Raw genomic sequence first — 14762 nt, 5'->3', positions numbered from 1 at the left:
AGCCGGCGGGGGGGGGGGGGGCCCGCCTGCGGCCGCGGAGCCTCCGCTCGGTGCCCCGGGGCGCGCCTCAGCGCCGGCGGGACAGGCGTTTCCTCACTGGGCAGCGTCCGAGAGTGCCGGTCCCGCTGGGCGGGTCGGGGGGACTGGCGGGAGCGCCGCGGTGCCCCGTCCCGTCCCGTCCCGGCTGGGGGCGGCGGGAGGTGCCGCGGGGGCAGCGGGCAAAGTCCGGCCGGCAGCTCCTCGGGGACACGTCTGGGTTCGTGCCGCCCGGCGGCAGCAGCGCGCCGAGGCGGAGCCCCCCGGCAGCGGGATGGGGCAGGGCCCGGGGGCTCCCACCCCTCTCCCTCGCCTCAGCCCTGGCGGGCAGGCGGGGCGCCCGGTCGCCTCGCCGGGGGGCAGCGGCGCGTTGCATCGCACGGGAGCGGCACGAACGAACTCGGGGTAATCCCCAGGGAGGGGCCCATGAAGGCGGCGGGGAGAGTCCCGGTGAGGGTTTCGCAGCGCGCTGTGGGGAGCGGGCGGCGGAGACGGGACAGCCCGCGGCGGGGAGCGGGCCGGCAGCCCGCCGGGCCGGCAGGGGGCAGCACCTGCCGGCCCGGCCCGGCCCGGCCCGGCTCTTCCGGCAGCGCGGCGGGCGGCGCTGAGTCAGGGAGGCGGCGGCGGGATGGGGGCCTGGGCAGCGGCGCTGGTCTGCGCGCTCGGCTGCGCCCTGGCGCGGGGCTCCGAGGACATCGTCGTGGGCTGCGGCGGCTTCGTCAAGTCCGACGTGGAGATCAACTACTCCCTGATCGAGGTGGGCGCCGCCCTCCCTTCCCCTCAGCCGGCCGGGGCCGGAGGAGGGCGCCTGGCGGCCCTCGCACCCTCTTCTCCTCCGGCCGCGGAGCCGTGGCCCGGGGCTCTGGCTGCGCGGCGTCACTTAAGCCCGTTTGCCCTGGCCGCTGTTTGAGTTGACTGTGGTTGCGGCCTGGTTTCGGTTGAAGTAGGGCTCTGCTTTAAGCGTTTTCTTCCGAGCCCGGGACTGAACTCTTCGCCGGGCGGATTGCAGTCTCCCTGCAATAAGCCTTTTCCCTGTCACCCCCGGGCACCCGCGGGTGCTGCTGAGCAAAGGCACTTGGTTAGAGAGTGCCTGGTTCCAGCTTTGCTCACGCTTTTTAAAATACCGTTTTGTCTTTTTTGTTTGTTTCTTTTAGATTAAGTTATATACCAAACATGGTACTCTCAAATACCAGACAGATTGCGCTCCAAACAATGGCTATTTCATGATTCCCCTCTATGATAAGGTAAGAAACTGAAATACCAGTGCCGTCTTCTCCACGCTGGAGGCAGATTAAACGTCAAAACAACACCCACCCATGAAACGTTTGAATCGGGACATAATTTAGTTTGTTTTGGACCAAACCTTCAGCTGTTTCTTTTTGTAACGCAAATATTTTCTTTCTCAGTGCTAAGCATTATCATGAGAAAAGCCAGGTAACTTTAGCTGTGGTGTTGCGTTTCTGCTATTTATCTGTATGACTGCAGCATTGGGAGTCTGAGTTACTGCCAACAACCGTGTGCTAGCAGCTGTACACACACTCACAGAAAGTACAGGTTCATACAGAGTACAGATAAAGCTTTCAGTTATCTACCTATAGAAATGAAAATAAATTTGTATGAGAATGTGTTTTGATATGACTGAATTAAAAATAACTTGAATGACTAGTTGCAGATATTAAAAATGTCTTTTAAGAAAATAATGATACAGGAAGCTCAGAATGTATCAGACATTTGATGTCTATTTAGGCTGGAAAAATGTTTACATTCAAATTAAATACAAGCTGTCCTCAGAAGGTTTATGTGTTTTGCTCTTTTAAAGAGCTAGTGAACTTAGGGATGAGAAATAAATCCTTCCCTTCCAAATCTAAGAATGTAAGATGGTTTCTGATCTCAGTGATTTCATTTGTAGGTCTTTGAGCCTTTCCATGGATGAACTTCAGAAAGTATGTGGCAGAACATATGTGGTGCCCACTGATTTAAAGAGGATCTCGGTGCCTTTGGTGCAGAGCTTTTAATAGGATTGAAATGTTGTTATCCCATATTTGGGCAGAATGGTTGAGTAGGACCTCCTAGTGCAAATAATAAAGGCTGATTTAGAGCACATCTGTTGGGGCAGGTAGAGGTAGATTTGAATGCTTTCTAACTCTGAGCTGCTTGAACATGAGCCAGGTTTGGTCCGGAAGCTGTATAAACATGATGACACTTAATTTTTGCTCTTAGCTGGCTGGATGTGAGCCCAGCATCGCGGCCTATCTGGGTAGATATTGCGGTTTCTTTGAACAGAGTGTCTTAGGTAGGAGGAAAGGAGAATGGGACACTTGAGTCTTGTGTTAATCTCTGCAGCATGATGCTTGTGTTCTGTCTTTTTTTTTTTTATCCTTTAGCTAAATTGAATTTAGATCAGTGAAGACAGTTATTGCTTTTCTATTTTTAGGGGGATTTCATTCTTAAAATTGAGCCTCCCCTAGGGTGGAGTTTTGGTAAGTGCTTGTATGTCTTCTTACACTAGGACAGTGTATCTGCAATGTGGAACTTAACTATATCTAACTTGCAGTTGGCAGGGAAAATCAAGTGCTTTTCAAGAGATAAGCCCTGCTGTATGGTTTTAATAACTAAAATGTGCTTACTGTACCAGAGGAAAATAAAGCTGTAAGGTAGACACTGACAAAGTAACCCATGAACTGATTTGAAGGAATGTGGGTTTTTGATAGAAATGACTGCAATGGGAGGGGGCAAGAGGATTTTCAACATCAGGGTTTGTGAGTGCTTTAACGTTGCTGAGGCAAGACTTCCAGAGCAACACTTGTGTACTTGAGTTAATGCATTTCTGCAGGAGTTTTGTAAAGCTAAAGCAGAATTGCTTCATGATTGCTCTCTCACTAACTACCATGCTGTTTTATTGTTTTTCCCCTCCAGAACCAACCAGTGTAGACATCCATGTGGATGGCATTAATGACATTTGCACAAAGGGAGGTGATATTAACTTTGTGTTCACAGGATTTTCTGTGAACGGAAAGGTTAGACTCTTTTGTCTCTATTTATTCCATCTTATGTTAATTCTACTTTCATAAAAACATTCTACTTCAGCTCTGCAAGTTATTTTTATTCATTTATTCCCTGGTTTCTCTTCATTTTGACAGGTTCTCAGCAAAGGTCAGACATTAGGTCCTGCTGGAGTCCAGGTTGTACTGAGAAATGCTGGCAGTGACATAAACATACAAACAACTATTACACAGCCTGGAGGAAAGTGAGTGTGGGTGGTTCATGTTGTTCGTTTACACAAGAGTCTTTCAATTCTGCCATATTGACTGGGATTATAGTAGTTCTGAAATATTTTTTCTAATGTGTACAGAGTCTGAATTGTTTTTCTGTAAACAAATGTTTGTGACTGTTTCTGAAGAGACATAACCCGTTTCTTGCCTTACAGGTTTGCTTTCTTTAAAGTGCTTCCTGGCGAATATGAAATCTTTGCATCTCATCCTACCTGGATGTTGAAAGAGGTTAGCACCTACAAAAGTTCTGGTTTACCTGATTAGTGAGGGTGGATCTGCTAGACCTTGTCTTGATCAACTAGTGTGAGGAAGGGTTTTTATGAGTGGACAAGGTTAATGGAGTTTTCATAAATTTAATTTAGGTAGTCAAGAAACTGCCTCGTGCAGGCCCAGTTTGGAGATCGTGGACGCAGCCAGGGAGTGACTGGCAAATGAGCTCTTGCTTCTGGTCTTCTAATCCTATACATTTTGCAGGAGCTTGAATATTATAGCAGGTGCTCTAATCCTTCCCTCTCAGACTGCTTGCTTTTTGAGGAGCTCTGAGGTCCTGACCAACTCCTAAATCAGTGAAACAGGAAAAATACTGTTTTGCAAAGTATCTTTGATTTAGTGTCTTTGTGTTTTGAATAGCCTGTAGTCCCTCTTTGAGTACTGCTGCTGTGGCCTCTGTTTCAGCTTCTGATTGTTTATACAGCTTGTGATTGTTATTTAGGTGCTGTAAATGAGATCTAATGCCCACTTTTGATGAAAATGTGTGTGTTTCTGTATTTCAGTCAAACACAGTGGTACGGGTGATGAGTTCTAATGCTTATGCTGCTAGCTCTCTGATTGTTGCCGGCTACAATGTTTCTGGGTCAGTAAGGAGTGATGGAGAACCAATGAAAGGGGTTATGTTTCTTCTTTTCTCTTCTTCGGTCACTAAAGAGGTAATGGTGTATCAGTACCTTTTCAATATGAGTATGGACGTAAATAAGAAGCAGCTAAATAGCTTCTAGATTCATATTGCCCTGCTACTCATCTCTGTCCTTCATTGAGCTTGGCTTATAGAAAACGTAAACTGTACAACCCCTCAAGCTGTAGTTTTTTTGTTTGTTTTTGAGGGTGGGTTTTTTTTTCCCAACAACATTTGTGTACATGCTGAGTTTTCACATGACCTGCATGGAATTACTCAGATGTGTAACATAGTAGCTCTCTGTTTAAATGTTGGCAAAATTGAGACTTAAGGTCTACATGTTTTTCAGACACAAGAAATTAGGAAATTCTATTTTCAGTTCTTTTGAACTCTTCCTTATACTTTTCAAACAATCAGGTTCCTCAACAATCAGCCTGTTCAGGGACATAGAAGACTAAGGCCTGAACTGAAGCAAGCAACAAGTGCAAAATTTATGTTCACAGCACGTTATTGATCTGTATATTCCCTGTGGATCAGCAGGGTTAAGGGCTACAATTTTAAGACAGTATTTTTCGAGTTACACCTTTTTGCATGTTAAATGTTGGTTAGTAAATGCGTTCCCTCATGAAGATGACAATCCTCCGTGGTGAAAGACCAGCTTCTGGCACAAGACACAAGATGTTGCCAGAGAAATCCTGAAATTCACTATACAGTAGCTGTAATTTGTCTTCAGCATGAAGTCTTAATTGCTCTTTGCCCTCTTGATGTGAAGACAAAGTTCAACAGCTTCTATTGCCACCTTAAAAGTGTGTTATGAAATGAGTGTGAAACATTTGGTCATGTACTGTGATTTGTTACATAGAGTAGAGCTCTGTTCTGTAATGTTAACCTTGTCCACAGAACTGAAGTCAGTTAATGTCGAGACATGCAGTGCAGTTCTGGGGTACTTGGGGAATGTTGAATTTCCTTGTTTTCTGTCCTTGTTACCATGAAGTTGATTATCGGTTGGTTTTTCCTGTTTTGCCTATACGTGAATTGTAAGCCATGCTATCAAACTTTGCCTCTAAAATGGTTTTGTACTTCCCGTCCTTCATTCACAGTATAGTATTTTGAGCCCTCCTACACCCCCCTGAAATTATTTTCTCTGTTCTCCCATGGGAAAAAAGTTGTATTGCGTTTATTGCCACAGGATGTTGTGGGCTGCAATATTTCTCCTGTGGATGGATTCCAGTCAAGAGATGAGTCTCTATCCTATTTATGCAATGTTGTATCAAAAGAAGATGGATCTTTCAGCTTTCTTTCTCTGCCAAGTGGGAAATACACTGTGGTAAGTAGCTAGAAAGTTCATTGCTTGTTTATCCATTGGGTTGTTAACTTTCGTGTTCTAAACTAGATCATGTGTAACTTTGTAGCTGTTAAAACAGAAATAGTTGAAATATTTTGAAATAGATGAAATAATGGAATAGGAACCTCCAACCTAAAGTATATGACAGTGAAGTAAGTTGCTGTGATAGGGCTCTGTGGTGTGGTTTCTGAGGAAGAACTTATTTGCAAATCAGGCTCTGAATTACCTGAATACATTGGCCAGTCACAGAACTACACCTAGAGGCTGCTGGGAGACTGAAAGTTTGTTGACTACAGCTACCTCATGTCCTTTAAGGTCTCTGTTTTCTTTTTTGCCCATTCTCTTTATTATGCCTGGGTAGTGTGGGAGCACGGTTGTGTCTGCACTGCCTGGAATGATTGTTCCACATTCTCAGTCTGGATGATCTAGAAGTGGGATTCAAACTTCTCTCATTCCTGTAACCATCCTAGCGATCATATAGTCTCCTATATGTAAGCTTTTGCACATCCAAGTACCTTTGCTGTATTCTGAGTAGAGGGTTACTTTTCTGTCTCTTGGGGTAATCTCATATGGTTTCCATCAAACAGTCTTGAAATACTGACTTTATTCTTGTCTCCATCCATGTGAGTTAATTTTTTTTTCACGAAGTTTGCAGCCCATTTGACCCTTCACAGAGGTGTCTGATGGTGATAAGGACATGTAAGATGGTAAAGGAAACAGTTCTGTCAACATAGCTTCTTAGGAGTCAAAATGATGTGTCTTCTTTCAGATACCGTTCTACAGGGGAGAGAGAATTACCTTTGATGTTGCTCCATCTAGATTGGACTTCCTTGTAGAGCATGACAGTTTACAAATTGAGGTGAGGCATTCAGAGGAAATAATCTTTTTGTGCCATTCATTCCTGTAAAAGTATAACTGATTTTAGCAGAAAGCAGGTGTATTATGGAAGTTTGTTACGCATACCCTTTTGCACAGCAGGTAGAAGACAATATCTGGCATCGTGCTGTATTTCTACGCTTCAGTCCCTTTTATTAGGAAAAAACAAATTAGGGAAAAGCTGTCTGCTATGTTCACTTTTATGTGCATGTTGCAAACAGGCAATAATCTTTCAGGTTGCTTAAATTTACTCATTCAGATTGTCAAATCTCTGAAGAAGAGCCTGTAAGTTCGTATGGTTTGCATAGTGCCTTGTGTAATGGCATTACGATCTGTGACTTGGGCCTTCTGAATTGTACTGATACAGGAACAGGTTCTCAATTTATCTGCACTTAGGGGAACAGTATGCCTGGAGATTGATATGTACTTTCATTGTGATTATCCTGGTAAATTCTTTTCCTAAAGCTGGAAATAAATTTCCTTTGTGTGTGTGAAAACAGTTGGTGTTGATTGCTACAGGTGTGTGTTTGCTTTTACTGAGTAAAGATTAATGTTAACTTTTTTCCTATTTCAGCCTGTTTTCCATGTGATGGGTTTCTCTGTCACAGGCAGGGTGTTGAATGGTCCTGAAGGAGAAGGAGTTGCCGATGCCACTGTGACTCTGAACAATCAGATTAAAGGTATGCAGTGGTCTTGGTCTCTGTTGCTACAGGGAACCCTGTATTAAGCTTAAGTACAGGACTAGTGTATGAAATGGAATTAAGCCTTCAGGATAATACACTACTTCTGTTGCAATTTATTTGAAATATTAAACTGGTTTTCATGCAGTTCATTAATTTTGCATTTTCTGGCTTAGATGAGAGTATTAAGTGTTCATTTGTTTTGCTGTAGAAAATTTCTCATGTTTTCTTTCAACCATATGCCAAATCGTGCTTTGAAATACAGAAATGAAGGTTGGTCTAGTAAGAAAGCATAATACTGTTTGTTTGTTGTGCAATGTAAATTAAAAATAGCCTAAAGCAGTGCATGCCCTCTAGCTCTTTTGACACATAAGGATAGACAGTCAAGACATGCTCTGTTTTTTAACTTGTCTCTTTATTTGTTACAGTAAAAACAAAAGCTGATGGCTCTTTCCGCCTTGAGAACATAACAACAGGTACATACACAATTCATGCCAGGAAAGAGCATCTGTTCTTTGATACTATTACAGTGAAGATTGCACCAAATACACCTCAGCTGGCAAACATCATTGCAACAGGGTAAGTACTGGTGTCATGATGAAAATATAATTTGGTATGTGGACAAGGTCTTGAAAATGGGTGGTCCTTTCCCATGTTGTGCCCAGACTTGCATACTGTTTTCAGGAGCTAAATAGCGCTCGAGGAATCAAAAACAAATAGGACAGCATGAAGTGCAGGGTAATGTTTTCTCTTAATAACCTCTCCTTTGCAAATGAAGATGCTAAGACATGTGTATATTCAGCAATTATGGAACTGTATGTGTACCAAGAAAGGAACAGAGAGGCTTTCTGCCACTGATGCTTCAGATACCCTCTTTCTGTGCAAGAGTGGAGTTACATAACTGTCTGGGGCAATGTTGTACATTGCTGTACATCATGCAGACTTAGCTAGCTAATTATAAAAAAACCCTGCGTGTTATTAGATGATCAGTTATAGTTTTTTCAGTCACTAAATATGTTGTACTGTTGAAGATGAAAAGTAAAACTTAACAGCTTCTAATTTGTCATCTTGTCTTGTGTTTTCACAAACATAGGTGTACTAGGGTTGTGTTCAAGTGAATTACCTATCGTATTTGAGGTCTTCGACACAAAACATTTCAAACCATTTCAAACGTGAGGGTTGGTAATCCTAAATCAATTACCTGCCTTGCCAAAAAAAAAAAAAACAGTAGAAAAAAGAAAAAAGGCTTGAAGTGATTGAGTTGGTGGGGGGAAGAGTGAAGCAAGTTGCTTGCAAATAAAAACATATCGTCATGGTGACTTCATTGTAAAAGAAAAGTTCCCATTAATCGTACATGAGTTTGCACTTTCTCCACTTGTGTTTGCTTATAGTGTAACTTTGATATGAACACCGTTTTAGGAGAAATCCATTCCAATTCATGTGTTAGTACCTCAACATAATGAAGTTTACTTTTTAAGGACGTTTTAAAACAAGTATTTTTTTTTGAGGTTTGTCAAATCAAGATATTTATTCTGATGGCTGGCTTTTGTTTAACAGATTCAGCGTGTGTGGCCGGATCTCAGTAACTCGCTTCCCTGACACAGTCAAACAGATTAGTAAATACAAGGTAACCATGATGCCTCAAAACAAGGACAAAGCATCACTGGTTACAACAGAAACGGACCCTCACGGGGCATTTTGTTTTAAGGCAAAATCAGGTACATACAATGTTCAGGTAAGAATGAGCTTCCGTTTCTTCATTGTAGAACTGTCATGAGGTTTTAGAAGATTTTAAACATTTAATTTCTAAAATTTCAGAAGATGAATTTAGATTTTCTTGGTCCTTTTCGCCTGTTTGCACTATTTACACAATGACATTTCCTTTTTTTTTCCTTAATAAGCTGAGATTCCCATGCTCCTTGTCCTTTACATTTGTTAAAAGGAGGTTGAGGTAAAAAGGAGGCCATTGAGGTTGAAAGTTCTTATTTCTCTCTCCTCTTAGTTGTGATGTCCCTTAGATCACTTCTTACCTTAATATATTATCCTGTGAATGAGACAGGTAATGTGTACCTTTCTCGGGTGCCTAAATGGTTCCTGAGATTATAGGTCACAGCAGAACCTGTAGCACAACCACCGTGAATTTTGCATTGTGGGAGATAGTGCAGGCTGGAAGATAAGGAAGTGCATGGTTATAAGGCCTCTATCTGTCCTTATAGATAATGAAATAGCCTAAAGTAGAAGCAGCAGTACATCCTGAAGTGAAATTCACTCAGACTTTTGAAACCAAGCTGTTTGGAGGATTTTCAGCTCAGTTTTATTGCAGTTATTTAGAGGATTTTTAATACAGAATTTTGAAGAGCATATTTGGGAGGCTGCTTTTGCTTTGCCTGGGATTTACAGTAAATTTCCATTTTCTAATTTATGATAAGTGGATTGAACTCAGCAGAGTGGGTGTATTTAGACCAGTATTTAAAAGCTGGTCATGTCTTGATGTCATATACTCTACAGGTTATTATTCCAGAGGCTGAGACCAGAGCAGGATTGGCTTTGAAACCCAAAATGTTTCCCGTTACTGTTACAGACAGACCAGTAATGGATGTGACCTTCTCTCAGTTTTTGGCATCCGTCTCAGGGAAGATCTCTTGTTTAGGTAAGCTGGTTTTGAAGGTGAAGTGGAAACGAGAACAGAGAATTTTAGTGCTGTGTGTGTGAATAAGTACTGTTTAGATCAAGACACTTGCCTTGGTTAGGCCCATAAGCAGATAAGTAAATTAACTTTCAACACATAGGTAAAGTAGCTCTTTTCTTGGGAGAACTTGCAGCCTAATAAGCTACCTTAACAAAGTTTGGAGTAAAGTTATGTACCTATTTTTAATACTTGCTAGGAATAAGCAAATACTCCTTCCTCAGGAAGGAATTCTGACCTGCTTGTCTCCCTCAGAAGATGGGTAAGTTCTGGAAGGAAATGCTCCTGGCTGACACTAGGGATACTGTACATCAATCAGAGAAGTACTGGAGGCAAAAAAGACATTAAAAAAAAAAAAAAGCAGTGCATGTAAAAACCTGTAGGATAGAGGCTCAGGCTGTTAACAGAAGCTTGGTGTTCTTTTTCATAAGCTTTTTGTCTTTATTTTAGTCTAAGGTCTTCTCTCCTGCTATTTTCCTTGATTACCCACTGATTTCAGCAGATGGTGATTGGAGCTTGACTTTTGAAATTTTACCCCTTCCTTTTTCCTTTCTGAATCCTCTCTGCACTTGGTGTTCTGTCTCTCAGGTGTTTTCTGCGCCCTGTAGTCTCTGCAGAGCAAGGTGGACCCAGGAATTTAATTTGGCCTCTGGTTGTTACTTGCCACAGTCTAGAACTTCCTGAAGAATGCAAAAAAAGCACTGGTAAACATGTGCTTAAGAAATAAGAGTATGAGTTTTAATTGGAAATACTCTCTACTGGAAGAGAGTAATCAAAAGGGCTACAAAGATGATCAGGGGACTGGAATATCTTTCTTATGAGGAAAGGCTGAGGGACTTGGGTCTTTTCAGTCTGGAGAAGAGAAGACTGAGGGGGGGATCTTATTAATGCTTATAAATACTTCAGGGGTGGGTGCCAGGAGAATGGGGCCCGTCTTTTCTCAGTGGTGCCCAGTGACAGGACGAGAGGTAATGGGCACAAACTTGGTCATAGGAAGTTCTGTCTAAACATGAGGAGGAACTTCTTTACTTTGAGGGTGGCAGAGCACTGGAACAAGCTGCCCAGAGAGGTTGTGGAGTCTCCTTCTCTGGAGATACTCAGAACTTGCCTGGACGTGTTCCTGTGCAGTCTGCTCTAGGTGAGCCTGCTCTGGCAGGGGGGTTGGACTAGATGATCTCCAGAGGTCCCTTCCAACCCCCATCATTCTGTGATTCTGTGATCATTTTAATCTTAGTACACGTGAAGCTTGCTTGGAGTGGGGGTTTTGGAGGTAAAGCTGGCAAGCCAGAATGCAGTCTCATTTTCTGCTGTCTCTTCTGCACAGATGCTTGTGGTGATCTGATGGTGACATTACAGTCTGTAAGCCGCCAGGGCGAAAAACGCAACCTGCAGCTCTCAGGAAACATGGACTCAGTGGCCTTCACATTTGAAAATGTGCTACCTGGCAAATACAAAGGTTGGGATTATGGGAAACTGCTTGAAGTGTTACCTTAGTAGTTAAATTTGTGACTTAATCTGTATACTTCTGTTATTATGGATGCTGTTTACAGTATGCCCAACATGGAACTAGTTCTGAAACTCAAGAGAATCTGGAAAAATACTATGTAACAGTGCATCAAATTTTCTTAACCTGTATGTTTAACCCTTTTGTCAGCTTACAGGTAACTGCTTCCCTGAGTTTTAGGGTCTACATGGCTGGTGTGAGGAAAAAGGGCTTTATCGTGAACTGACTGTGCCAAACCTAAGAACAGGAGCACACCCTAGTTCCTCTGCTTCCAGAGTACCTCTTCTAAGACCAGTGTGTGTTTTGGCCAGCCTGCCTTGGCCTACTATGAAAATAAATTGTTTTCCAGGGAAAGGTGTAGAAGGCGTATATACAGATTGTTCTTTTTATACACGAGTCAGAACATCTTTCTGCCAGGTGAAATTGGAGTTAGGTTCTGATGTCTCCTCAGCTTCTTTGACTATCACAATGGTAGTGCACATTGCAGAACTTTCCAGGGTGACCAGACTTCATTATTCCTGTTTATAATAGGTTTTCTGTTATGAGATGTGCTGGGTTCCTGGTGGTGCTGCAGTTCTGTGAGCCAGGTCTGTTACTACAGTTGTTGTATATCTGGCTTTGAAGATTATTGTCAGAGAGGTTAGAGTGATACAACCTTCTTGTACCACAAAACCTGCCCTTATTCACACAGTTTTACATTACTAAAATGCTTTGTGTGGTGTGTATTCTAGTAAGCATTGTACATGAAGACTGGTGCTGGAAGAATAAGTCTTTGGAGTTGGAAGTCATGGAGGAAGATGTTTCAGGAGTAGAATTCAGGCAGACTGGATATATGCTGAGGTGTTCTCTTTCTCATGCAATTACACTGGTACGTAGGTAACAAACGTCCTTGTATTTTTTTTAATGAACTTGTGTAGGTAGGTTGGATTATGCTTGGAATCAAGACTTTCTCATGGCTCTAGGGCATCATATAGCACAGCAACATTGATGTTCAGAGTGCCTTGAGATTTGTCTCTTAGATTTGGTAAAATGGTATTGTGTTGTTAGCTGCTGTGAAAAAGAAGCATTAATGTATCTTTAGGCAAATACTGTTTTCATTTTGTTGTTTGGTAGTTACTAATAGTGAATTGTGTTGTGGCTTTGCAGGAATTTTATCAGGATGGAAATGGACCAGAGAATGTTGGTGTTTATAACCTGTCCAAAGGAGTTAATAGATTCTGTCTTTCAAAGCCAGGTAACAGCTCTAAAATGTTAGTTTAAAAAACGAAAAAGAACCAGTCAACTAATACTGCTGGGAATTTAAAAAAAAAACAAAAACAAAAACAAACTTGTGATTTCTGAGGTTTCTGAGAGTCATTGTTTTATTTACATCTGTATATAAATGCTCTGTTCTAAGTTTTTAGAATTCTCCTACTATTTAGTCCTTTACCTAAATATATATTCCCAAAGTAAATTTTTTTTGGACTCGGTGAAGGGCTTTGATGAATGAAAAGCATGTTAAAATAATCTTGTTTGTATGGTTTCATTTCAATACAGGATTCTTGAGGCATAACTGTTAAAAGTACCACAGCGTTATCTATAACAGGAAAAAAGAAAGTTTTAAAATTCTATTTTTTTTTTCTCCTTTTAATGTCTTAATTCTCTGTTATGGCCCCTTAGCAAAACAATTAACAAATATGTTTGGTTTTGATTCAGTTTTCAGCTTTGAGCACTTCATCCTTACAGCCAGCAGTCTCATTCACAGTACAATAATACAATGGTTCTATAACCAGTCAAAGGGTATCAGCTATGGGACCATAACAGGTTACTTCTGAGCTTGTTTGGTTTGTTGTGTTTGTAATTATGTTTATCTGTAGTGATGCCTAGTGGTGTTTTATATCAATGTACATTAGAAACGCTGTGCAGCTTCCAATAGTGATCTATGACTGAACAGAGGTGAATTAATCTATGTGAAAGGCAGGAGATGTATAGTCAAATTTTGTAATTGTTTCTGTACCTCAGGTCTCATGTGATCTTGAGAATTCAGCCAACACAGTAAGCTTGAACTTTTTCAGCGGATCATTCTTTGACTTAATGTTTACAGGTGTATATGAGGTGACCCCACGTTCCTGCCACCAGTTTGAACATGAGTATTACACTTATGACACGTAAGAGCAAAATCCGTTTTTGATCTTATACCTATCAGTACGCCTTCATAAAGCTTCCTTCTGCTGCAGCTGCTTTTTTTCAGCAATTCAGGATGTGTTGCTACAACTGTCTCTTACCAACAGAGGGAAGCTTTAGCAAAGTGTATCAGATGTGTTCACTTGCCCTTTCTGGTCTTAAAAAAAGTAATAAACTCATGATAGGCTTTAAAGATACTTTTGCTACTTTAGATGGATATTTTTGTTAGCCTTCTGTCTGTTTAATGTTTGTTTTGCTTTCTAACAAAGCAGAGATATTTCAGTGGAAACTGATGATCACTTGTGGGAGTTGAAATGCGAAAGATAGATAGGATAGTAATTTACCAGGAGGCATATACCACCATTGTACGTCTCTAGTGCCATGACTCTGTGGTGATTTTATTCTGCTCACCCCAGTTTTTGCAAGCTGAGTAAATACTCACTTTAATCACAAGTAAGCAGTGCTCATCTTCCTAAGTCAGCCATGTTTTATTAATTATTTATAGGTTATGGTCTGGCAATGTGCTTAATGTCTCTTTGCTTCCAAAAAGAGGATTTCTGCTTCCAAACGACTTCTAATTCATTAACATGGCAGAAAACGAATTCGGCATTAAAATCAGATTCTTTTCTGATGTGTTAGTGAATTAAAAGTACTTCAAAGAGAGATGTGCTAAACATGAGAGCCAGCACAAAGTGAGTGAATGGATAGAAGCAGAAACCCTCTTTTGGCAGCAAAGCACCATTAGACTTGGGGCATCTTGGTGAACTATGTCCAATATGACAAACTTTTGAGTGTCCTTCTGCTGTGTGTAAAGGGATTGTACATATGAAAACAAATCAGCTTTAGCTTGAGAGGAGGCAGGAGGCACAAAGATAGGAATTGATTTGGCCAATGTCATGCAGTGGTTTGGTGTTCAGAGCTGGAAAATGCTCCCTTTCCAATATACTATCATCTCAGCACTACAGCTTTGCTGTGTAATTTGTATATGGTCTTTTATAAAGCACTTCAAACTTAGGGATGGGAGCACAAACTCTGCTATATAAGATCTGGTTATTTTCTTTAGGAGGGGGACCTTGAATTCATCTCTTTGTTACTTTGATTTACAGGTCCTCTCCTAGTATACTGACGCTCACTGCAGTTCGACACCATGTCCTTGGCACGATTGTAACAGATAAACTGATGGATGTGACTGTTACCATTAAGTAAGAACAAAGAAATCTTGGGGCTATAAAAAGGGGAGGAAAAAGACATCTGTCATAAAGTTTTACTCTGGTTTCGATACTGCAGTGGCTGCTTTCTAAGGGGTTG

The 14762-nt window shown here is 41.7% G+C and overlaps 1 protein-coding gene across 1 annotated transcript in view; it reads left to right on the top strand.

The window, feature by feature from the left end:
• The first annotated feature begins 664 nt into the window (after window positions 1-664).
• LOC104264034 (BOS complex subunit NOMO1) overlaps window positions 665-14762 on the top strand; it is a 29278-nt gene continuing 15180 nt past the window's right edge. Inside the window, exons 1-18 of the mRNA XM_059826661.1 lie at window positions 665-793; window positions 1191-1280; window positions 2471-2516; window positions 2953-3053; window positions 3177-3283; window positions 3464-3536; window positions 4082-4234; window positions 5390-5527; window positions 6315-6404; window positions 6996-7101; window positions 7530-7680; window positions 8659-8836; window positions 9610-9751; window positions 11112-11243; window positions 12023-12159; window positions 12438-12525; window positions 13375-13438; window positions 14561-14656. Of these exons, the coding sequence (XP_059682644.1) occupies window positions 665-793; window positions 1191-1280; window positions 2471-2516; window positions 2953-3053; window positions 3177-3283; window positions 3464-3536; window positions 4082-4234; window positions 5390-5527; window positions 6315-6404; window positions 6996-7101; window positions 7530-7680; window positions 8659-8836; window positions 9610-9751; window positions 11112-11243; window positions 12023-12159; window positions 12438-12525; window positions 13375-13438; window positions 14561-14656 (2021 nt within the window). The remainder of the gene's footprint in view (window positions 794-1190; window positions 1281-2470; window positions 2517-2952; window positions 3054-3176; window positions 3284-3463; window positions 3537-4081; window positions 4235-5389; window positions 5528-6314; window positions 6405-6995; window positions 7102-7529; window positions 7681-8658; window positions 8837-9609; window positions 9752-11111; window positions 11244-12022; window positions 12160-12437; window positions 12526-13374; window positions 13439-14560; window positions 14657-14762) is intronic.

Source organism: Gavia stellata, chromosome 18, assembly GCF_030936135.1.
Source record: "Gavia stellata isolate bGavSte3 chromosome 18, bGavSte3.hap2, whole genome shotgun sequence".
Classification (NCBI taxonomy): Eukaryota; Metazoa; Chordata; class Aves; order Gaviiformes; family Gaviidae; genus Gavia; species Gavia stellata.
Note: the sequence above shows the minus strand (reverse complement) of the source record. Positions and strands in the feature narration are given on the sequence as shown.